Source organism: Chiloscyllium plagiosum, unplaced genomic scaffold, assembly GCF_037043375.1.
Source record: "Chiloscyllium plagiosum isolate Xiang-an unplaced genomic scaffold, Cpla_swu_hap1 HiC_scaffold_46, whole genome shotgun sequence".
In the NCBI taxonomy this organism is placed as follows: domain Eukaryota; kingdom Metazoa; phylum Chordata; class Chondrichthyes; order Orectolobiformes; family Hemiscylliidae; genus Chiloscyllium; species Chiloscyllium plagiosum.
This window is the reverse complement of record NW_028270184.1, coordinates 19,396,265-19,421,986: the sequence shown is the minus strand read 5'-3', so window position 1 is coordinate 19,421,986 and position 25,722 is coordinate 19,396,265. Positions and strand designations below refer to the sequence as shown.

General features: G+C 44.2%; 1 protein-coding gene across 15 annotated transcripts in view; it reads left to right on the top strand.

Moving 5' to 3' along the window:
• The window catches only part of LOC122543966 (uncharacterized), a 199,269-nt gene that overhangs the window by 100,488 nt on the left and 73,059 nt on the right, over nt 1-25,722 (top strand). For 13 of the 15 annotated variants that reach the window (XR_015754592.1, XR_015754591.1, XR_015754590.1 and 10 more), the window contains one exon: nt 11,317-11,404. Coding sequence is in view for 8 of the 15 variants with exons in the window: in XM_043682972.2 (XP_043538907.2) it covers nt 11,317-11,404 (88 nt within the window). In the remaining 7 variants the exon portion in view is untranslated. Of the gene's footprint in view, nt 1-5,867; nt 5,903-11,316; nt 11,405-25,722 lie in introns of all 15 variants that reach the window. The other 2 variants (XR_015754595.1, XM_087983725.1) reach the window with 1 other exon arrangement.

The window sequence follows — 25,722 nt, the reverse complement described above, 5'->3', positions numbered from 1 at the left end:
TTTAGATAATTTCTAAAGCTTTTTTTTTTAAAAAAAGTGTCTAGAGACAGCAATGTGTTTGATAATTGACTTTAGTCACTCATTCTCTCAAAATTGCTGAACATCATAGTTCAGCAAACAGACAGAATATCAGACATTAGCACCACATTCATAACTGACTGACTGACTGTGTGGAGATTCAATGAGCAATTGTGAATCACAGAATTAGAGTCATAGAAATGTACAGCATAGAAACAGACGCTTTGGTCCATGCCGACCAGATATCCCAACCCAATCTAGTCCCACCTGCCAGCACCCGGCCCGTATCCCTCCAAACCCTTCCTATTCATATACCCATCCAGATACCTTTTAAATGTTGCAATTGTACCAGCCTCCACCACTTCCTCTGGCAGCTTATTCCATACACGTACCACCCTCTGTTTCAAAAAGTTGCCCCTTAGGTCTCTTTTTATATCTTTCCCCTCTTACCCTAAACCTATGCCGTCTAGTTCTGGACTTCCCAATCTCAGGGAAAAGACTTTGTCTACTTATCCTATCCATGCCCCTCATAATTTTGTAAACCTCTGAGGTCACCCCTCAGCCTCCAATGCTGCAGGGAAAACAGCCCCAGCCTGTTCAGCCTCTCCTTATCACTCAAATCCTCCAACCCTGGCAACATCCTTGTAAATAGTTTCTGAACCCTTTCAAGTTTCACAATATCTTTCCGATAGGAAGGAGACCAGAATTGCACGCAATATTCCAACAGTGACCTGTACAGCTGCAACATGACCTCCCAACACATGTACTCAATACTCTGACCAATAAAGGAAAGCGCACTAAACGCCGCCTTCACTGTCCTATCTACCTGTGACTCCACTTGCAAGGAGCTATGAATTTGCACTCCAAGGTCTTTTTGTTCAGCAACACTCCCTAGGACTTTTACCATTAAGTGTATATGTCCTGCTCTGATTTGCTTTCCCAAAATGCAGCACCTCACATTTATCTGAATTAAACTTCATCTGCCACTTCTCAGCCCATTGGCCCATCTGATCAAGATCCTGTTGTAATCTGAGGTAAACCTTCTTTGCTGTCCACCACACCTCCAATTTTGGTATCATCTGCAAACTTACTAACTGTACCTCTTATGCTTGCATTCGAATAATTTATATAAATGACAAGAAGTAGAGGACCAAGCACCGATCCTAGTGGCACTGGTCACAGACCTCCAGTGTGAACAACTACCCTCCACCCCCACCCTCTGTCTTCTACCTTTGAGCCAGTCGGAAGACTGGAGGTTGGCTAACGTGGTGCCATTGTTTAAGAAGGGTGGTAAGAACAAGCCAGGGAACCATGTTGACTATCCCTAATCAGTCTTTGCCTTCCCAAATACATGTACATCCTGTCCCTCAGGATTCCCTCCAACAACTTGCCCATCACCGACATCAGGCTCACTGGTCAATAGTTCCCTGGCTCGTTCTTACCACCCTTCTTAAATAGTAGCACCATGTTAGCCAACCTGCAGGTTTCCGGCACCTCAACTGTGACTATTGATGATACAAATATCTCAGCAAGAGGCCCAGCAATTCTCTAGCTTCCCACAGAGTTCTGGGATACACCTGATCAGGTTCTGGAGTTTTATCCAGCTTTATGCGTTTCAAGACATCCAGCACTTCTTTCTCTCTAATATGGACATTTTTCAAGGTGTCATCATCTATTTCCCTACATTCTATATCTTCCATATCCTTTTCCACAGTAAGTACTGATGCAAAATACTCATTTAGTATCTCCCCCCCCCCCATTTTCTGCGGCTCCACTCAAAGACTGATCTTTGAGGGGCCCTATTCTCTCCCTAGTTACCCTTTTGTCCTTAATGTATTTGTAAAAACCCTTTGGATTCTCCTTAATTCTATTTGCCAAAGCTATCTCATGTCGCCTTTTTGCCCTCCTGATTTCCCTCTTAACTGTACTCCTACTCCTACTCCCTTTCTACTCTTCTAAGGATTCACTCGATCTATCTTGTCTATACCTGACATAATTTGGAGATGCCGGTATTGGACTGGGGCGTAAAAAGTTAAAAATCACACAACACCAGATTACTTAGTGTGGAAACAGGCCCTTCGGCCCAACAGTCCACACCGACCCTCCGAAGAGCAACCCATCCACCTAACACTACGGGCAATTTAGCATAGCCAATTCACCTAACCTGCACATTTTTGGACTGTGGGAGGAAACCGGAGCACCTGGAGGAAACCCACGCAGACACTGGGAGGACGTGCAAACTTCACACAGATAGATGCCCGAGGTGGGAATTGAACCCAGGTCTCTGGCACTGTGAGGCAGCAGTGCTAACCATTGTGCTGCCCAATAATAACTAAATATCTCGTTTTTAATTCCTGAGTTTATTGAATTAGACCATGTACAGGATTTGAAACCACATCCCATGAGGTATGAGATATCTGAATCTAATGACATTACACCTGTACCACCTTCTACTCTTATAGTCCAATAGGTTTAATTGGAAGCTTTCGGAGTGACACTTCTTCACCAGGTGATAGTGGAGGGCTCAATCCTAACACAGAATTTATAGCAAAAATTTACTGTGTGATGTAACTGAAATTATACATTGAAATATTGATTGTCTGTTAAGCCTTTCATCTGTTAGAATACAGTGATAGTTTCACTTCTTTCATGTGTAAATCACAAAACCTTTTTTTTAAAAAGTTACATTCTTGGGTTAGCTGTTAACAATGGTGATAGCTCGACAATATGTTGAAGGTGTTGGCCCCCTGTGTCCTCTGTCTGTGCCATGATGTTTAGATTGATTCTAATCTAAAAAGTGAGATAACGGAGTTTTAGATAAATTCATACAGTTTTTGAGCAAAGTACAATGTAACCCTGCAAGTACAAATTCACCCCACAAAATATATGTGTGCATGCGGGTCTTTGTCAGTCTGTGTGTGTGTGTCTGTCTGGGTTGGGGGTTGTGAGTGTGAGAAAGTGTGTGTGTGTGTGTAGTGAGTGCAGAGTGTCTTAAGTCTGTGAAGGGGTGCATGTGGGAGTGTGTGTGTCGGTAAGGGTGTGTGTGTGAGAAGGAGTATCTGTGTGTGTGTGTGTGTATGGTGCAATAGTGGTCACCTGTAATGTGACATGAATCCAAGGTCCCGGTTGAGGTTCTCCCTATGGGTACCGAACTTAGCTATCAGCCTCTGCTCGGCCACTTTTCTCTGCTGCCTGTCCCAAAGTCCATCTTGGAGGATAGTCACCCGAAGGTCCAAGGCTGAATGAGTGGGAACAGTTTCTCACTATCTGTTCTGTATGGACCCCTCGTGATCTTGAAAACCTGTATGAAATTTAAATCAGCCTTCTCCAATCTTAGGTCATGGCTGAAATGTCTTACTGCTGGAGCCTGTGGTGGTTTCCCAAATCTGCCAGTGTTTCCTTTGTTTCTGTTGTCCTACTTATACTCAGTTATACATGGAATCAGTCTTGTGGTGCATCCTGGATTCTGATTCTATTCATGCTGAATAACTAACTCCACTAAATACTGGCAAGATTTAAAGTTAAAAATCACACAACACCAGGTTATAGTACAACAAATTTAATTGGAAGCACACTATAGTTGGACTATAATCTGGTGTTGTGTAATTTTTAACTTTGTACACTCCAGTCCAACTCCGGCATCTCCAAATCATGGCAAGATTTAAGACAGTGTTTCCAATCTTCATACCTGCTTCCCCCATCCCTGTCTCTTGTAACTCTCTGAGAATCATCCCAGGTCGTTAACGCGCGACATTTTTCCTTAAGAAAACCTCCAGCTGACTCCTACCCAGCAAACACAAAACCGTCTAATTTGGACTTTTAGGCGGACACTGGGTGTTTCTGAGCCTCTCCGTGTGAGCTAGCTTCCGTCCCCAGTCCGTCCGGCTGTGTCCCTCACGTCCCTCTTGTCGATCCCAGCCGTTTCATAAAACAGCGCGCAACACGTAGGGCAGGTGATTGACAGCAGCGCCTGTCCAATAGGAGTAGGGAGAGGGACGGGTAATTCTGCAACCACAGATTTGGAGATGATGGTGTTGGACTGGGGTGTACAAAGTTAAAAATCACACAACACCAGGTTATGCTCCTTCATCAGGTGATAGTGGAGGGTTCGATCGTACCTCAGAATTTATAGCAAAAATTTGCAGTGTGATGTAACTGAAATTATACATTGAAAAATTGATTGTCTGTTAAGCCAATCTGTTAGAATACAGTGATAGTTTCACTTCTTTCATGTGTAAATCACAAAACCCTTTTTTTAAAAGTTGCATTCTCGGGTTAGCTGTTAACAATGGTGATAGCTAGACAATATTGTTTTCTAACAGATGAAAGGCTTAACAGACAATAAATTTTTCAATGTATAATTTCAGTTACATCACACTGCAAATTTTTGCTATAAATTCTGTGTTACGATCGAGCCCTCCACAATCACCTGATGTAGGAGTGTTGCTCCGAAAGCTAGTGTGCTTCCAATTAAACCTGTTGGACTATAACCTGGTGTTGTGTGATTTTTTAACTTTGCAACCACAGAGTGAGCGAGGCTGAGCCTGCGCCTGCTGACTGTGCGCACTCTGTCGTCATTCAGAACAAAACAGACTGGAAAGGAGCAACCATCTCAAAGACTGTCTCAATCATGGGGGAGTCCAGCACAATCAGTGCAAAAGGCAAGGCTGAAACATTGCCAAGATTCTTAAAGCAAAAGTGCGATAGGATGTAGATCTGGATGAATCTATATCAGTCTCCTCCGAAGATCCCTTGCATATCGGATATATCGGAGCAGCAGACGGCTATTTGGCCCTTCAAGCCAGCCCTGCCGTTCAATATAATGATGGATGGTCATCATACTCAGCGCCTTGCGCCCACTTTCACATCAGCGAAGCTGGTCCAGTGTAACCTCAACATTTAGGTTAAAAAAATGCCCGGTTATGGCGAGTCCACAAAAGCAAGACAAATCCACTCCACCTATTACCTAACTCCAGGCAATCAACGCTCCATCATAAGCGAAGTGATGGAAGAGAGTAACAACATTGCTCCAAGGCTGGACTTCACTCAGCAATAAGCAGTTTTCTGATCCTGTGTATTCCGTCAGAGGCAGTCAGCTTTTGTCCTCATCTCAGAATTAGTCTAACATGGATAAAACACTGAACTCCAGAGGCAAGGTGAGACTGACTGCCTGACATTTAGTCAAAACAACTCTGCAGATGCTGGAATGCAAAGTAGACAGGCAGGAGGCTGGGAAAGCACAGTAAACCTGGCAGCATCAGGAGATGCAAAAGATGACGTGAACCCCTTCTCCAACATTGATGGGTCACTAGCTCTGCAGAGATTTTAAAATACTTCCCACAATCAGGACAGTGAAAAGGTCTTTCCTCTGTGTGAACCTGCTGGTATTTTAGTGGGGTGTATGATTGAGTGAATCCTTTCCCACACAAGGAACAGACGAATGGACTGTCCCTAGTGTGACTATATGCACTGACAGGGCAGATGACCTACTGAAACCTTCTCCACATGTACAACACATAGATGGTTTATCTTCAGTGTGAATGGTGCTTTTTCCTTCCATATTCAAAATCCAGCCATATTCAGACGTTAATGAATCGGGCAACACCATCTGATCCTGAAGTGATGTTTGGTTTTAAGCCTCCCCACTGTAAATCTTCCTCTTCTAATGCCCTGTGAAGTTAGTTGAAAAAAGAATCTAGCATGGAAACTCAAGCCATAACCACCATGTTTGCATGTCACTGGGGGATTGTCTGTGTCCTGCTGAGAGGGGAACCCCTGGGATCTTGCTATGCCGTCTCAATCTTTAAAGATTTACTTGCTCTTACCTAATTCTGTCTACTTTCTCCCAGGAAACTGTTGTTCATTCTAAAGATACAAAGAATGGGTGAGTTTGGACAAGGTGACTTTTGAACAAGATCATCCTCTACAGGGGATGTGGTCCTGAGGCCTGCTCAACAGGACACACCCTGTGGGGCCTGTGTGAGTTGTTTCTGTTTGTTAGCCCATGGTTTGATTTCCTCTGTGGGACCCCAGGTTTCAGCAGCGTCTGGTTAACGGAGACCTTTTGGACTGTAGCCCTGTCATTTTAAAACAAGTTTGAAGCCTGGGCCCTTGGGATTTGACATGAACATGTCTAATCCTCAGTGTGTGTCTGACAGACAGGAATCCTCAAATAGTGAGCCATAAATGCGAAAAAATTTCTTCAAGACTGTTATAATGTCAGATGTATATCGGGTAGGATGATATAATTTGAGAGTCACATCAATAAGACACAGGTTCCCCATTTCAGTTCAATTCACTGAGGATTTGGGAGGGGGTCTCTCTGTCTCTATCACCCTGTCCACTCCTCTTCAGCTTTGTTTTGATGAATTATTTAAAAAAAACCCATAGGTAACAATGGCCCACATTGTAATTTAAAGTGGGAGATAGAAACATTTTGCAGTCCTCCAGTCCGAAAAAATAACACTCCAACATCATTACCTGTCTCCTGCCATTAAGACAATTTTGTATCCAATTGTCAAGCTCATCCTGCATCCCATGCGATCGAACTTTACTAATCAGCCTACCATTTGGGCAGCACAGTGGCTCAGTGGTTAGCACTGCTGTCTCACAGTGACAGGGACCGAGGTTCGATCCCAGCCTCGAGCGACTGTGTGGAGTTTGCACATTCTCCCTGTGTCTACATGGGTTTCCTCCCACAGTCCAAAGATTGGGCCATGTTAAATTGGCCATAGTGTTCAGAGATTAGATTAGATTACTATTAGTGTGGAAACAGGCCCTTCGGCCCAACAAGTCCACACCGACCCGCCAAAGAGCACTCACCCAGACCCATTCCCCTACATTTACCCCTGCACCTAACGCTACGGGCAATTTAGCATAGCCAATTCACCTGACCTGCACGTTTTTGGACTGTGGGAGGAAACCGGAGCACCCAGAGGAAACCCACGCAGACACAGGGAGAATGTGCAAAATCTCCACAGATAGTCGCCTGAGGCAGGAATTGAACCCGGGTCTCTTGCGCTGTGAGGCAGCAGTGCTAATCACTGTGCCACCATTAGATGTATAAGTTAGAGGCAAACGTCAGGGGTAAGGGAATGGGTCTGGGTGGGTTACTCTTCAGGGGACCGGAGTGGACTTGGGCCGATGGGCCGGTTTCTACACGGTAGGGATTCTATGTCTTTAATGTCTAGTGATTCTGAAGCAAAGAGACTAAGAAAGAAAAACAGGCATGGACAGAGAATGAGAGAGGGTGGGAAAGATAGAGGGACTTTCTTTGGGCAGAGAGAAAAAAATACAATCTTGGCAGAGGTACAATATTTAGGGCATAACATGGGTGTAAAATGGGAAGCTGCAAATGGTGGGGACATAAAACCTGCTGAATTACACATTTTGTGGGCGGAGTGCAAATTCAGGGAGACTTCCATCATGCATGTGCAATTTATGGAAGACATGCAAGTTTTGTCGGGAAAGTTTAAGTGGGAGGGAAGTGAGTGAGGGTGAAAAATTAGGAAGGACAATATTTGGGTGGGGGACAATGTGTGATTGGAATATATGGAGGGCACAAAATTGGAGGAGCAGACAAAATGGGTAGGGACACAATGTATGGGGGTTGTATAATTGTGGACAGGTGAAATGTCTGGGGGAACAAACCAGGGTTGGGGGGGGGGGTACGATATTGGAGGAGAGCATAAATGACTGGGGAGGCCAATACTTGAGGGGTTTGCAATATCTGCTTGAAGGGGGCAGAAAAAAAAGAGGGGACTGTCTGCTGATCTTCCCACATAACATCAAATGCACCACATATTTTCTTATTCCACTGCATCTGGTTCCTGGTCTTCCGTGGGAATGGATCAATTCTGTCATCACATCTGTAACCCAGTCCTGCAGAAAGATAGATCTATTCCGTCATCACATCGATGAACCAGTCCTTCAGGGTGATGGATCAATGTTCTATCACATCAATCACCTAGTCCTTCAGTACGATGGATCAATTCTCCATTATATCCTTGACGCAGTCCTCCACTGGGGCGGGAATAAGAGAAGAAAACAGAATTCAATCATTCTTTTCAAAATTCCAGTCGTGCACTTTTTTAACCACCCTTGTCCCAGTTACTATAAGGGGAACAATGGCCTACAGGAAACCCAACCCAAACCTCATTAGACAAAGCTCAATACAACCTTCACATTATTTGCTTTTGAATAAGTAAGGACAAACTTTTGTCAGTTGGAGATGAATTCAGACATGAACCTCACTGGAAGAGCATTGAGAAACACACCAAACCACCTGAGAGTGTTCCAGTGCACTGACTGTGGAAAGAATTTGATCTGCTTTGGACAGCCTGTAGAAACAATACAGCAAGGAGAAACAGTCCATGTGTTATACCTATTGTATAAGTGAGAGTATTGGTGGCCATGCCCACCAACTGGTGATCAATGTGAGCTTGATCCACAAACCCCCCAGCCAATGGGCTGACCAAAATGATGCAGTGAATTAACACAAAATGGATTTATTTCACTATCATCCAGAATGGTGTTCCTTTTAACTGAGCTGGAGCTCATTAACTACAACAGAAATAGAATCCAATGGACATTGTTCAGTCACCAATAAAGAAAAAAACAAACCTCTCTGACACAGCTCTTTAACAGGAGGGACTTGAATCCAGAGCTTCTGGCTAAGAGGGATGGACACGATACAGATGACAGGACACATTGAAAGAGCACTGAGTAGAACATATGGAACCCTGAACCTAAATCGAGATGTCAAGGAGATAATCAGGGAAAAGATGCTGACCTTTAAAAAGATCGTTCGAACAGTACTAGAGTCCAGTTCTCGTCAGCATGTTTCAAGTGTATGAGTTTTTGATTGATTTAGGTGAGGCAGCAAAAACCTTGTTTACATTCTGTGATGGTCCAGGGATTACAGAAGCTAGAGTTCAGGGTTTGGGAAAGAGATGGAGGCGTGTTTTGAGGAAAAATCTTATTAAGAACAACCACAACTTGCAGTCACTTGTGAACTTGCTGGTATCTCAGCAGATGGAATGACCTTTCCCATTGTGGGAGCAGTTAACAACTTCCCACCAGTGTGTGTTTGCTGGTGTCTGAGCAGATGGGCTGACTGACTGAATCTCTTCCCACAGTCAGGGCAGATGAATGGCCTCTCCCCAGTGTGAACTTGCTGGTGTTTCAGCCAATTGGATAAGTTACTAAATCCCTTTCCACACTTGGGGCAGGTGAATGGCCTCTCCCTTGTGTGAACTCGCTGGTGTATGAGGAGATTGGATGACTCACTGAATCCCTTCCCACACTCGGGGCAGATAAATGGCGTCTCCCCAGTATGAGTGCGTTCATGTCTCAGAAAGTCAGATAACCAAGTGAATCCCTCCCACACAAAGAGCAGATGTACAGCCTCTCCCCTGTGTCAGATTTCTGGTGTGCCAGCATGTTGGATGAGACACTGAATCCCTTCCCGCACATAGGGTAGGTGAATGGCCTCTCCCTGGTGGAAACTCACTGGTGTGTCAGCAGGTGGGCTGAGTCACTGAATCCCTTCCCACAATCAGAGCAGATGAATGGCCTCGCTCCAGCGTGAGTGCGTTCATGTCTCAGATGGTCACATGACCGACTGAATCCCTTTCCACAAACAGAGCAGGTGTACAGCCTCTCCCCAATGTGACTGCGCTGATGAGCTTCCAGCAGGCACGGGTATTTGAATCCCTTCCCACAGTCCGCACACGTCTATGGTTTCTCTATGGTGCAGGTGTCCTCATGTCTGTTCATATTGGATGATCAGCTGACTCCTTGCCCATACACAGGACAGGAACTGGTGCAGGACCTGTCCAAATTCAGTTCACTGGAACACTCACTTGAATGGCTATGTCTTGGTACGTTTCCAGTTACACCAATGTTTGAAATCTTTTCTCACAGACAGGACAGACAAATGTTTTTTGTTTAAGTCCTGATGAACTGAATCACTCTCAGATCTTGATGGGATGTTTGTTTGGAATTCTTGCTGATAAATGTGCCTCTGTGTTTCTCTGTAAAACAAATTTAAATCTGGAAAAGGTGTGAGAACGCAAACTGCATAGGAGGTTGTGAAAGGAAACTCATTGAATCCAGTAATTTATGTGAAAGACACTCAGAAGTAGTGATCATAAAAGCTACTGATTGTCTTAATAATTCAACTAGTTTGTGAATGCCCTTCAGGGAAGGGGACCCACTGCCTGTCCTGGGCCTCCACATGATTCAGCCCCCAATGAGACGAGAGACTGACAGAGCAGTGGGATACTTAAGGACACTGTTTCCTCCATTTAAAGCACAGGAATAACTGTGACAGATCCTCCCTCCAAGAAGTTCTAGGCCACAGTGTATAGGGAGCCATCACTTTTTAACCCCGATCCCAGATACACACTGGTCTCTTGTGGACACATGTTGCTGTTTCTTTATAGCTGCTGCCTGACAATCCTGTAACTCCTTACTGAACAGCACTGTGGGAGAATGGTCTCACCAGTGAATGCTGGCTTCTTTCGCCATGCCCATGTCTCAGTAATAAATTTAGATGTAAATTTAATTAGATCTATTCATGAGAAATACCTCTTCCTAAAATAAATTCCTGAACTTTGAACAAATACCTTCAGTTTAACAAATAACCATGGGAATACTTCCCATGACAGACTCCCATTGGAAGTTATTGAATGAAACTCCGATGAAAATGAAACAACAAATGTGACCCACATAGGACACCAGGGACCGACCGTCACCCTGATGTAAAGCAGCTCTTTAACTGATCTGCCTTTGGTTCGAGACTGGGTTCTGGGATTCCAGCTCACTGACCTTCGGTTTTCAATAACCAGCCACTCCAAGGTGTTCCTCACCCTCGGGGCTCTAGCCACTTGTTTCCCCAGTGCAGACGGCTCTGACTCGGGCTCTGGGAACCACTGAAACTCAGTGTCACTGAGGCTGCATGCTGCTGCTGGGAGCTGCACTGCACGTTCCGCAGAGACTGTCAACATCCAGGTTGGGGCCATATTCTGTTTCTGCAGTACTGCCCCTTAGCAGAGATAGACTGCATTCACCTCTGTGGTGGATTCTGGGTTCATGGTGCACCATTCTATTCAATAAATTACGACATGAAGATGAACTTTAGAACCTGCAGTAGTTTTTCGAAACTCCAATGAGTACAGGAGCAGTCTGCTCAATCTCATCTCCTGAGAAAATTCTCCCATGTCCAGGATCAATCTTGTTAAAATTCTCTGGACAGCCTTTCCTTAACTAAAACTGTTCAATCTTTTGTATCGACAGAACATGGGTGCTGGTCGACTCCATTGAGGTTCATAGTGACGCCATTCAGAGCAAGTGTTGGTTGCCCGAGGAATTCTGTCTCATATTGGTGAGCTGGAGTGTGAGCTCCAAACACTGCTATATATCAGAGAGATGGAAAGTGTCACTGGACGCTCCATTCAGGAGGCAGTCAGATCTCTTAGATTAACTAACTCAAACTTGGTCAATGGTCAGGAGCAGAAGGTTGTGACTATGTGTGAGGTAGGTAGATTAGATTACTTACAGTGTGGGAACAGGCCCTTCGGCCCAACAGGTCCACACCAACCCACCGCAGCACAACCCACCCAGACCCATTCCCCTACATTTACCCCTTCACCTAACACTACAACAATTTAGCTTGGCCAATTCACCTAACCTGCACATTTTTGGATTGTGGGAGGAAACCGGAGCACCCGGAGGAAACCCACGCAGACACGGGGAGAATGTGCAAATTCCACACAGAGAGTCGCCTGAGGCGGGAATTGAACCCGGGTCTCTGGTGCTGTGAGGCAGCAGTGCTAACTACTGTGCCTCCATGCCGCCGACAAAACTCACTCGAGTTAGGCAGGAGTCGAACCTACAATCTCCTAATCCGTAGTCAGACGCGTTATCCAATGCGCCACTAGCCCACTACCAGAGGGTAGTGCTGAAGGAGCCTCACCTCTTCAATTTGTCAAACAGGTTTGAAATTCCTCCTCCCTATGTGAATGAGCAAACTGTCCACAACACTGTGGTACAGGATGCCATTCAAGAGGGGAGTGTAAAAAGAAATGTAAGTGTAATCAGGGACAGTGTCATCAGGGAAATAGAGACTCTTCCCTGTTGCCAGAATTGAGTGTCCAGAAGGCTGTGCTGCCGCCTGGTGCCTGGTTTCAGGATATTCATCTGGGCTGCAGAGCAACTTGGAAGGGGAGAGCAATGATCCAGTTGCTGATACAGGCAGAAAGAGAAACGAGGTTCTGCTGAAGGAATATATACAGCTCTGGGCTAAATTAGAAAATGGAACCAAATAGGTAATAATCTCTGGATGACTACCTGACCCATAAGCAAATTGGCACAAGGTCAGCAAGATTAATGAGGTAAATGTATGGCTGAAAGATTGGCGTCTGGGAACTGGGTTCAATTTCATTGGATATTGGTGTCCCTAGGGAAGCACAGTATTGTTTTGAAGGGATTGGCTTCACCTAAATGATGCTGGGACCAGTGTCATGGAGAATCTCATAATTAGGGTCTGTGGATAGGACTTTAATTGTTGGGGTTGGTTATGGGAAGTATTACAGTGGGAGGTGGGCTCAGCACAGGTTAAAATTTCCACAAGTAATAGGACAGAAAGTATGGAAAGAGTCAGGAATCCAACTTCAGGCACAGCAGATAAGTGTGTGTGTGTGTAGGTGCAGACTGAGGATGTTGTATCAAAATGCAGGCAGAATATGAAACAAGGTAAATGTGCTTGCAGCACAGATTGAAATTGGCATGTACAAATTTGTGTGCATCACAGAGACATGGCTGCAAGGGGATCAGGGCTGGGAACGAAATATCCAAGAAGAGACATCTACTAGAAGACAGGCAAAAGTTTAGAGGGGGCATGGTTGCCTTGTTAGTAAGAAATAAGATTAAATTGACAGCAACAAGCGAGATAGAGCCAGAGGGTGTAGAATCCCTGTGGATAGTGTTAAAGAAGTACAGAGGAGAAAATACCTTGATGTAACTTGTATACAAACCTCGTCAGGGTGTGGGAAAGAAAATAAATCAGGAAATAGAAAAGGTGCAACTGCAATAATGATGGGGGACTTCAATTGCAGGTGGACAGTGAAAATCAGGTTAGCAGCAGATTTTAAGAAAGAAAGTTGTGGAATGTCTACGCATTTTTTTTGTAGTTGCTTGTGGTTGAGCCCACTAAGGAACAGGCAGTTCTGGATTTAGTGATGTACAATGAGAAAGGTTTGATTAGGAGCTCAAGGTGAAGGAACCCTCAGAAGCAGTTGACTGGCACGGTGACTCAGTGGTTAGCACTGCTGCCTCACGGCACCAGGCTCCCAGGTTCGATTCCAGGGTGACTGTCTGTGTGGAGTTTGCACATTCTCCCTGTGTCTGCGTGGGTTTCCTCCGTGTACTCTGGTTTCCTCCCACATTCCAAAGATGTGCAGGCCAGGTGAATTGGCCATGATAAATTGTCCATAGTTGTTAGGTGCATTAGTCAGAGGGGGATGGGTTACTCTTTGGATGGTCGCTGTGGACTTGTTAGGCCGAAGGGCCTGTTTCCACACTGTAGGGAATCTAATCTAATCTAATAGAGTACACCCCGCAGTTTGAGTGGGAGAAAATTGAATCAGATCTAATGGTATTACTATGATGTAAAGGTAACTACAAAGATATGTGGGTGCAGCTGGCCAGAGTTGGGAAGCTGGAGGTGGATAAATTACCAAGACCAGATGGACTACACCCTAGATGACTGAAGGAGATTGGTGATGTTCCTTCAGAGATCAGCGGAGTCAGGGAGGGCCCGGATGACTGGAAAATGGCTAATGCATCACCCCTGTTTAACAAAGGAAGGAGGCAGAGGCAAGAAACTAGAAGCCATGTAGCCTGATCTCAGTTGTTGTTAAGGTTTGAGAGTCCCTTGTTAAGAATGAGACTGCAGAGTATTTGGAAATGCACAGTAAAATAGAATAGTCAGCATGGCTTTGTCAAGGGGTGGTCATGCCTGACAAATCTGTTGGAATTCTTTGAGGTGGTAAAAAATAATTTAGATAAAGGAGAGCAATTGGACACTTTTGTTTTGCATTTCCAGAAGACCTTCATCAAGGTACTTTCCAGTAGGCTGCTAAATACGATAAGAGGATGGCTTTAGTGGCAATGCAGAGGATTGGCTGCCTGGTATAAGGCAGAGAGTCAGGATAAAGGGTCTTTTATAGAATGGCAGCTGGTGACTTGTGGACCTCCACAGGGGTCAGTGTTGGGACTATGCATGTTATACATAGAGGCTCAGTGGTTAGCATAGCTGCCTCACAGCACAGGGACCTGGGTTAGATTCCCGCCTCAGGTGACTGTATGGAGTTTTCACATTCTCCCCGTGTCTGCGTGGGTTTCCTCCGGGTGCTCCGGTTTCCTCCCACAATCCAAAGATGTGCAGGTCAGGTGAATTGGCCATGCTAAATTGCCCATAGTGTTAGGTGTATTAGTCAAGGGTAAATGTAGGGTAGGGGAATGGGACAGGGTGGGTTACTCTTCGGAGGGTTGGTGTGGACTTGTTGAGCCAAAGGGCCTGTTTCCATACTGTATAGAATCTAATCTAATCATTAACGATACAGACAAAGGAACTGAGGGCATTGTTGCCATGTTTGCAGATGACACGATAGGTGGAGGGACAGGTAGGGTTGAGGAAGTGGAGTAGGTGCAGAAGAATTTGGACAGCATAGGAGAGTGGACAAAGAAACAGCAGATAGGATACAATGTGGGAAACTGTGAGTTTATGCACTTTGGTAGAAAGAATAAAGGCGCAAGATCATTTTCTGAATAGGGAAAGGCATCAGAAATCTGAAGGGCAAGGAGTTTGGGAGTCACAAGTTCAGTAACTCTCTTAAGGTTAACATGCACGTTCAGTTGATAATTCAGAAGGTAAATGCCATTTTAACATTTATTGCTAGAGGGCTATAATACATGAGCAAAGGTGTACTACTATGGCTGTATCGGCTCTGGCCTGGCTGTATTTGAAATATTATGAGCAGTTTAGGGCCTACTATCTAAGGAAGGATGTGCTAGTGTTGAGGAAGCCTCAAGTAGGTTAAAAGAATGAGCCCAGGATGAAGGGTTCATCATAAAAATATCAGTTGAGGATTCTAGGTCTGTATTCAATGTAGTTTAGAAAGATGAGGGAATATATGAAGGACTGAGAAGGAGTGGTGTTTTTGATAACAACATTGCTGCTGTAAAGAGAGAAAATATTTCTAAAAAGTCATCCAGTGAAAATATATGCATTAAAATAAGAAATGAATGATCACCTTGATGGGATTGTATTGTAGGCCCAACAACAGTCAGATGGAAATTGAGGAACAAATGTGTGGAGAGATCTCAGACAGATGTAAGAATAGTAAGTTTGTAATAATGGGTGATTTTAATTTTCCAAATGTTGGTTGGGACTACCATCATGTTAAAGACTTGGACGGAGAAGAGTTTGTTAAAATATGTTCAAGGAAGTTTTTGAATCAAGATGTAAATGTCTGACTAGAGGCCAAAACTTGACCTTATTTTGGGTAAGAAGGCATTACAAGTGGCTGAAGAAATAGTAGGGGAACACTTTGGGTTCAGTGATCGTGGTTCTATCAGTTTTAAATAGTTATGGAAAAGGATAAGCATAAAAGTTGAAATTTTTAAGTGGACTAAGACAAGATCTTTCAAAAGTTGATTGGAGTAGACTGCTCAGACATAGACATACATCTGGTAAATGAGAGGTTTTCAAAAATGTGATAACCAAAATTCAGAACCATTGTAGGACCATGAGACATTGGAGCAGAGGTGAGGCCATTAGGCCCATCGCATCTTCTCTGCCATTCAATCACAGCTGATAAGTTTTTCAACTGCATTCTCCCACTTTTCTCCCTGTGACCTGTACTCAATGACCTGTCCTCCACAGCTTTCTGAGGCAATGAATTCCACAGATTCCCTGGCTGAAGATGTTTCTCTGTATTCGTTCTAAAGGATCTTTCATTTACTCTAACTCTGTGCCCTCAGATCCCAGTCTCTCCTGCCAATGGAAACATCATCCTAAGGTCCACTCTGAACAGGCCATTCAGTATTCTGCAAGTTTCAATTAAAGCCCCCCTCATCTTTCTAAACTCCATAGTCCAGTGTCCTCAAGCGTCCCTCATTTGTTAAGTCTTTCATTCCTGGGATCATTCTAGTGAACCTCCTGTGGACCCGCTCCAGGACCACTGCATCCTTCCTGATTATGGGGCACAAACTTGCTCACATAACTCTATATGTGTCTCACCACAGCTTTACAAAGCCTCAAAAGTACTATACATCCCTGCTTTATACTCTAGCCCTCTTGGGATGAACGACAACATTGTATTTGCCTTCCTAACTACCAACTCAACCTGCAAATTTACTTTAAAAGAGAAACCTGGGCTAGGATTCCCAAGTCCATTTCCACTTCAGATTTCTGAATTTTCTCCACATAGAAAATAGCCCATGCTTCTATTCTTCCTACCAGTATATGACCAGTGAAAGGTAAGGCTAATATGATTAGAGAACAATGGATGAATAAATTTATGAGGCAAAGGCAAGAATGAACAGATTTATGCATTAGATACAGATAACAGGGTTCAAATGAATTTCTTGCATGGGTTCTGTGAAGAGGGAGATTAGGAAGGCAAAGAGCAAAGCGAGATAACCTAATCTGCCAAAGCTAAGGCTAAGCTAAAGAGGTTCTACAAGTACATATCGAGCAGGGGAGCAACAAGAGAGACAGTTTGGCACCTTAAAGATCAAGGAGTGTGTCTTTATGTTGAAACTCAGGCAATGGAAGAGATATTAAATTAATATTTTGCATCAGCTTTTACTGTGGAGAAAGCACACTCAAATGTTCACTCTCCATGTATGAAGCTGGACAGTTCCTGTTGTTAAACTATTTGACCAAAGAAATGGAGACTAGGTGATGTTTCTAGCTGCTGGATTGACTTTCTCCTCTATGTTGCCTCATGCAATACTTAAGAATCCATATGGCACTGAGGGTTTGAATTTTGAGATTACTCTGGATAGGGTAGAATCCTTTTCGCTGGACCATAGGGGATCGAGGGGTGACTGTACAGAGGTTTCTAAAATCATGAGCAGTCCAGATAATATCTTTTTCCTTGGATAGGAGAGTCTAAAACTAGTGGAATATATTCTTAAGGTAAGAGGAGAAAGGTTAAAAAGGGAACCAAGGCACTACCTTTTCACAGAAAGGGTGGTGTGTCTGTGGAATTAACTGTCAGAGGAAGTGGTAGATGCACATACTGTTATAAGACTGAAAAGACTTTTGGACAGATACATGTAAAGTTAGACCACATGTGATTCAGGGTGAGCGTGCCAATTGGATGCAATACTCACTTAATGACAGGAGATGGGGTGTGGTGGTGGAGGGTTGTTTTTCAGACTGGAGGCTTGTGACCAGTGGTATTCCAAAGGGATCAGTGCTGGGTCCTCTTTTGTTTGTCGTTTACACAAATGATTTAGATGAGAGTATAGAAAGCATGATTAGTACGTTTGTAAATGACGCCAAAATTGATGATACATTGGAGCGTGAAGAATTTTATGTAAAATTGCAAAGAGATGTTGATCAATTGGATCTACGGGTTAGGGGGGCATCAGATGGAGTTTAACCCATATAAATGCAAGACACTGCATTTTGGTAAAACAAAAAAGGGAGGTGCAATTAAAAGTACAATCTTGGATAATACTGTAGAACAGAGATGTAAGGATTCAGTTACCTAATTCCTTGAAGTTGGTGTCACACGTACACAGGGAGGTTAAGAAGGCTTTTAGTGTACATACCTTCATTGCTCAGACCATTTGTGTTGGAGTTGGGACATCATATTGAGGTTGTGCAGGATGGTGCTGAGGCCTCTTCGGAAGTAGTGTGTCCAGTTCTAGTCGCCTTGTTATAGGAAAGATATTTTTGAGCTGGAGAGAGTTCAGAAAAGATTACCAGGTTGTTGCTGGGAATGGAAGGAGTGGGTTATAAGGAGAGGCTGGACAGGCTGGGATTCATTCAGGGAGGTATAGGAGGTGAACATTGACCTAAGAGAGATTTACAAAATTGTGAGGAGTATAAGTAAGTTCAATTGCAAGTCTACTTTCCCTCAGGTGGGGGATTTTAAGACCTGGGACATAGTTTTAAAGGTGAGAGGAGAAAGATTTTAAAGAGACACAAGGGGCAACTTTTTTTTTACACAAGAGTCTTCATGTGTGGAATGACGTTCCAGACAATGTGGTGAATGTGGGTACAGTTACAACATTTACTAGACATATGGATAAGTACAAGAATATGAAAGGTTTAGAGGGATAGGGGCCAAGTGCAGGCAGGTGAAAACTGCTTTAAGTTTGGAATATTTTCGGAATAGACTGGTTGGACCAAGGGTTCTGTTTCCATGCTGTCTGACCCGATGACTATGTGATTGAAATTTACAGAATACTGAGAGGCCTGAATTGTCGAGAACATCTTTCAACTAGTATCAAATACTAGAACCCGAGGGCACAGACTGAGAGTGAAGGGATGACCCTCCAGAAATGAGATGTGGAAGAATTTCTTAAGCCAGAGCGTAGTGATCTGGAACTCATTGCTGTCAAGGGCTGTGGTAACCATGTCAGTGAGTGTATTTATAACAGAGTCACAGAGGTTCTTAATTGGGGAGGGCATCAATGGTTATGGAGAAGATAGAATGCAGGAGAATGGGAATGAGAAACATATCAATCACTATGAAATGGTGGAGCAGACTTGATGGGACAAATAGGAGAAAGTGAGGACTGCAGGTGCTGGAGATCAGAGTTGAGGGTGTGGTGCTGAAAAAGCACAGCTGGTCAGGTAGCATCCAAGGAGCAGGAGAATTGACGTTTCGAACATAAGCCCTTCAACAGGAATGAGGCTTGTGGATCGGGGGGCTGAGAGATTAATGGGAGGAGGTTTGGGCTGGGGGGGGGAAGGTACCTGGAAATGTGATAGGTAGGTTAAGGTGGGGGGTGTGGAATGATAGGTCAGAAAGGAAGGTGGAGCGGATATGTGGGAAGGAAGATGGACAGGTAGGACTGGTCAAGAGGGTGGTGCCAGTTGGAGGCTTGGGACTTGGATAAGGTTGGGGGAGGGAAAATGAGGAAACTGGTGAGGTTCACATTGATCCTGTGTGGTTACAGGGTCCCAAGGTGGAAGATGAGGCATTCTTCCTCCAGGCATCAGATGGTTAGGGTTTGGCGATAGATGAAGCCCAAGACCTGCATGTCCTGCATGGGGTAGGAGGGGGAGTTAAAGTGTTCAGCCATATGGCGGGTGGTTGGTCGGTGCATGTGTCCCAGAGATGTTCTTTGAAATGATCCATAAGGTGGCATCCTGCTTCCCCGATGTAGAGGAGACCACATTAGGTGCAACGGATGTAAAAGATGACGTGTGTGGAAGTACAGGTAAAGTTCTGCCAGATGAGGAAGGATCCTTTCGGGCTTTGGACAGAGGTGGGGTGGGAGGGGAGGAAGTGTGGGCACAGGTTTTAAAATTCTTGCGATGACAGGGGAAAGTGTCAGGAATAGGGTGGGCTGGTGGGGGCCATGGATCTGACAAGGGAATTGTGGAGGCAATGGTCTCTCCAGAATGCAGATAAGTTGGGGAGGTGGGGAGTGGGGGAGGGAAATATATCCCTAGTGGTCAGGTCAATTTGCAGGTGGCGGAAGTGGTGCAGAATGATGCAATCTTTCTGGAGGTTGGTAGGAAGGTGAGGACTTGTCCCCTCAGCCCACTTGGCCGACAAGTCACATTTGATTAAGGGCCTATGCCCGAAACATCGATTCTCCTGCTTCTTCGATGCTGCCTGACCTGCTGTACTTTTCCAGCACCACACTCTCAACTCAATGGGCCAAGTAGCCTAATTCTGCTCCGATATCTTGTGGTCATAAAGTTATTATGGATGACGTCTGTTTGCACACACAGTAGTACCCCCCATACCTGCGGGGGTTACATTCCAGGACTTACTGCGGAAGCCTAAAACCGCGGATAGGTGCAAACCCATGCATTTAAATGGGAAATGTTCCTTCCTGGCAGCCTCCTGGTCACTGGTTCTGGAACATTCCCTTTTATAGGTTCAGACCACAGTAAACGGCAAGTAAGTAAAACCGCAACAACCAGACTCATGGATACGAGGGTTGCCCTGTAGATTAATCAGTACCAGTACCATAGAGGAGAGATTCCTGGAGTGTTGGTGAGATGGTTTTTGGATCGATACATTAAGGACCCAAATGGAGGACCGGCCATCCTCGGCTGTGTACTGTGTAACGGCTGGGAGTGGGTTAGCTCAGTTAGGTGGTCAAAGTTTGTGCGAAGATTTGTAGCTCGGGTGCTCGTTGTTGTGGTTCTGTTCGCCGAGCTGGAAGTTTTTGTTGCAAACGTTTCGTCCCCTGGCTAGGCGACATAATCAGTGCTTGGGAGCCTCCTGCGAAGCGCTTCTTTGATGTTTCCTCCGGTGTTTATAGTGGTCTGTCCCTGCCGCTTCCGGTTGTCAGTTTCAGCTGTCCGCTGTAGTGGTTGGTATATTGGGTCCAGGTCGATGTGTTTGTTGATGGAGTTTGTGGATGAATGCCATGCCTTTAGGAATTCCCTGGCTGTTCTCTGTCTGGCTTGCCCTATGATAGTAGTGTTGTCCCAGTCGAATTCATGTTGCTTGTTGTCTGCGTGTGTGGCTACTAAGGATAGCTGGTCGTGTCGTTTCGTGGCTAGTTGATGTTCATGTATGCGGATTGTTAGCTGTCTTCCTGTTTGTCCTATATAGTGTTTTGTGCAGTCCTTGCATGGTATTTTGTACACTACATTCATTTTGCTCATGTTGGGTATCGGGTCCTTCATTCTGGTGAGTTGTTGTCTGAGGGTGGCTGTTGGTTTGTGTGCCGTTATGAGTCCTAGGGGTCGCAGTAGTCTGGCAGTCAGTTCCGAGATGCTCCTGATGTATGGTAGTGTGGCTAGTCCTTTTGGTTGTGGTATGTCCTCGTTCCGTGGTCTTTCTCTTAGGCATCTGCTGATGAAGTTGCGCGGGTATCCGTTTTTGGCGAATACCTTGTATAGGTGTTCCTCTTCTTCTTTTTGCAGTCCTGGTGTACTGCAGTGTGTTGTGGCCCTCTTGAATAGTGTCCTGATGCAGCTTCGTTTGTGTGTGTTACTTTCATAGTTTAGGACTTGGTCTGTGTGTGTGGCTTTCCCGTATACTCTTGTAGTGAATTCTCTGTCTGGTGTTCTCTGTACCATCACGTCTAGGAATGGGAGTTGGCTATCCTTTTCTTCTTCTCTCGTGAATCGGATTCCTGTGAGTGTGGCGTTGATGATCCGGTGTGTTTTTTCTATTTCCGTGTTTTTAATGATTACAAACGTGTCATCGACATATCTGACCCAGAGTTTGAGTTGAATTTGTGATCAGTTAGGTAGTCGACTGGTGTTCAATCTCTGTACCGGCTGAAGTCACCATGAAGATCCCACATTCCTACTCTTTTCCCTTGTCTAAGGCACAGTAACCCTCAGATTAAAGCACCATCAGCCTTTGCTCTCTCTCTCTCACTCTCTCTCCCCGCCAAAATCCCTCTCGTATATGGCAACTTTAGTTTCATTATTTTAATAGTGTAAGGAGAAGGGAATAATGGGCCATCTGAGTATGTGGGAGAGTTAACTCTGAATGATGGAAAGTGATAATTGATTCTGAGACAAGTGGTCAAAATACAAACAGAAAAAATTACAATGGTATGAGACCACAAGAAAGTGGCAATAATTTTGGAAAAATAACTTAAAGGGGTGACAAATATTTAAACAGCACTTGTAGGAATTGCAACTGTTGGCAATCCCTGTCTGGCAATAAATAAAACAGTAACGGTAGCCCTTCCATTGCTAACAAGGGATATGAGGGATAGTACTGAACCCATGAAAAAAGGTTACAAATTGTCGAAAGGAGCAGCAGACTTGAAGAGTGGGTACAGTTCTGATTTCAACAAAACAGGACTTTGGGATTAATTAAGAGAGAAAAATAAAGTCTAAGAGTAAGCCTGAGGGGAACACACAAACTAATTTTAAAAGCTTCTAAAGGTATGTGAAGAGAAAAAAAGGAAACAAATCCCTTACAATTATCAGGTGTTGATTGATAACACCAATTAACTATACATTTTGATTCTATTATCATCAGAAAGGATGACAAGTAACATCTCTAAAATGCTATGGAACAGATGATAGGGAGGAACTGTAAGAAATTAGTATTAGCAGGGAAATGGTGCTAGGGAAATTGATGGGATTAAAAGCCAATAAATCTCAGCATCTGTTAATCTACACCCCGAGCACTTAAAAGTCCCCTCAGATATAGTGGCTGTGATCTGAAACTGGAGACTTCAATCTGAACAGAGTGAATTGATTGTCATCTTCCAAGATTCTATGAACTCTGGAACAATTTCTATAGATTGGATGGTAGCTAATGTGACCACACAATTTAAAAAAGGAAGGAGATAAAACATGGAATGATAGACCAGTTAGCCTAACACTGGAAAACAGTGACAGGTTTGGACGTAGTCAGTCAGCATGAATTTGTGACAGGGAAATGAGAAACGACACCTGATGTCCTTGTACACAAGTTGCTGAAAATAAGCATGCAGGTGCCACAGGAGTTGGGGAAGGCAATTGATATGTTGGTGTTTGTCGAGAGTGGATCTGAATAAAGGAGCAGAGATGTACAGGATTTTGGAGTTTTTTGGAATCCTTGTCTGATGACAGATGGCCTGCCTATTGAGACTGTACAACAAAGGTTTGCCAGACTGATTCCTGGGATGGCAGGACTGGCAGATGAGGACAGAATGGACTGGTTAGGAGGAAATCCACTGGAGTTTAGAAGGGTAAAGTACGATGTCACAGAAATTAATAAAAATCTTAACAAACTAACAAGGTAAATGCAGGAAGGATGTACTCAATGACCAGGGAGTCTAGAACTGGAGGAGTGGGTAATCACAGTTTCAGCAATATGGGCTAGTCCATTTGGACTGAGGTAAGGAATTGTTTTTAACTGAGAGACTGGTGATCCTGCAGAATTTGCTGCTACAGAAAGCAGTGAAGGCCAGAATGTGGGATGAAGGTAGATATTCTTATGAGGGCAAAAGGGATTAGAGGATATGGGTCTAAAGTGGTTGCAGATTCCTGAGCAAAATTATTAGTCATTATCAGACTGAATAATGCAGCAGGATCGAACACCACAACAACCTACTTCTGTTCCTATTTTCTATGTTTCTATTCTTATGGTGGGATATAAAAACTAAATGATTGTAACAACTACATGAAAATCATATAACTTCTTATTGAACAGCAATCTGGAGTGGCTTCACTACACAGAATACAGTGGTTCAAGAATGTCAAGGAGGTGCAGAGCGATTTTGGAAGATTCTCCACTCACTGCTCACTCTCTGAATTCAGTTCTCAAATTGTTCAATGTTCTGAGAAAAACAGCATCATACATAGAAAATAATAAAAGACCTGTGGAGGTTTGCTGATACTAGAAGGAAGCAGGGTTGGGACAGGGTGGGAGAAGAAGGTGTGAGTGGGGAAGGGGAGCAGTGTGAGAAACAATGGACAATGTTTTGTGGGGCGGGGGGTGATGGGCAACGAACAGCCCCAATTTCCAAAACCCCCCATCCTGGTCAGTTCCCTTCCTCCACTCCCTGCTCCATTTTCTCAGCCTCTTTCACACTGACAGCCAGCTCAGTGACAAAGTTGTTCACGGGGCCACTATTCTATTAATTTCAGTCACTAACACTAATAAGTACCTCCCAACAGCACACTGCACATGTCCCTCAGTGAACACAAGAATGCTTTAACCCAATAACCTTTGTTTTCAGCCCCATTCACATCAAAGACAGATAAACAAACAGTGAAGCGATAAATTAACAAAAATAATGAAACAAAACTGAATCACGAATAGTGGCCGCTGACTGGGGCCTGTTTCTGGGAAGAAGCCTGAGGCTCTCTGTGGCTTAAATCGCAGTCCCAGAAACCCTGTATTTGGCGTACAGCCCTACACTGATCAATCATGGAATCTTCTAACTGGAATATAGCTCCATCTGCTGCCCTCCCATTAACCTGACGCACCACCTGTGGATTGGAAAAAAAACAGCATTTCTTTCTGGCCATCATTGGCAGTGCGCATGCTCACAATCTACATTAACTGTTAAAAATCACACAGGTTATGGTCCAATAGGTTTAATTGGAAGTACTAGCTTTCAGGAACAGTGCTCCGAATAGACATTGATGAAGCTGTGATGCTGCCATCATGACAAGCCACCTAGAACACAGAACATTACAGCACAGTAACAAGCCCTTTGGTTCTCGATGTTGCGCCGACCTGTGGAATCAATCTGAAGCCCATCTAGCCTGCACTATTCTATTCTCGTCTGTATTCCTATCCAAAGACCATTTATTGATGAGTCTACTAATGTTGCAGGCAGTGCATTCCACGCCCCTGCTACTCTCTGAGTAAAGAAACTACCTCTGACATCTGTCCTATATCTATCACGCCTCAATTTAAAGCTGTCTCTCCTCATGCTAGCCATTGCCATTCGAGGATAAAGGCTCTCACTGTCCAACCTATGCAACCCTCTGATTATCTTACATGCCTCAACTAAGTTGCCTGTCAAGCTTCTGTCTAATCAAAACAGCCTCAAGTCCCTCAGCCTTTCCTCAGATGACCTTCCCTCCATAGCAGGCAACATCCTAGTAAATCTTCCCTGAATCCTTTCCAAAGCTTCTGCATGCTTCCAATAATATGATCAGAACTGTACGCAATACTCCAAATATGGCCACACCAGAGTTTTGTACAATTGCAGCATGATCTCATGGTTCCAAAACTCAATCCCTCTACCAATAAAAGCTAACACAGAGTATGCCTTCTTAACAGCCCTATCAATCTGTGTGGCAATTTTCAAGGATCTATTTACCTGGACACTGAGATATCTCTGCTCATGTACTCTACCAAGAATCTTATCCTTAGGCTAGTACTTTGCATTTCTGTTACTCCTTCCAAAGAGAATTACTTCACACTTTTTCACATTCAACTCCATTTGCCACCTCTCGGGAGCTCTACAGCTTAGCTATGTCTCCCTGTAATCTCTAACATCCTTCATCACAATCCACAACTCTACCGACCTTCGTGTCATCTGTAAATTTACTATCCATCCTTCTATGCCCTCATCCAGGGCATTTACAGAAATGACAGACAAAAGTGGACCCTAAAGAGATCCTTGCGGTACCCCACTAGTAACTGAAGTCCAGGATGAATATTTCCCATCAACCACCACCATGTTTTCTTTCAGCTACCCAATTTCTAATCCAAACTGTTAAATCACCCTCAATCCCATGCCTCTGTATTTTGTGCAATAGCCTACCATGGGGAACTGTATCAAACACCTTACTGAAATTCATATACACCACATCAACCACTTTACACTCATCCACGTGTTTGGTCACCTTCTTAAAGAACTCAATAAGGTTTGTGTGGCATGACCTACCCTACACAAAACCATGGTGATGATCGCTAATCAACTTATTCCTTTCTAGATGATTGTAAATCCTATCTCTTCCAACCCCTTCCAACATTACTCCCCTTCTTGAACAAGGGGACAACATTTGCCATCCTCCAG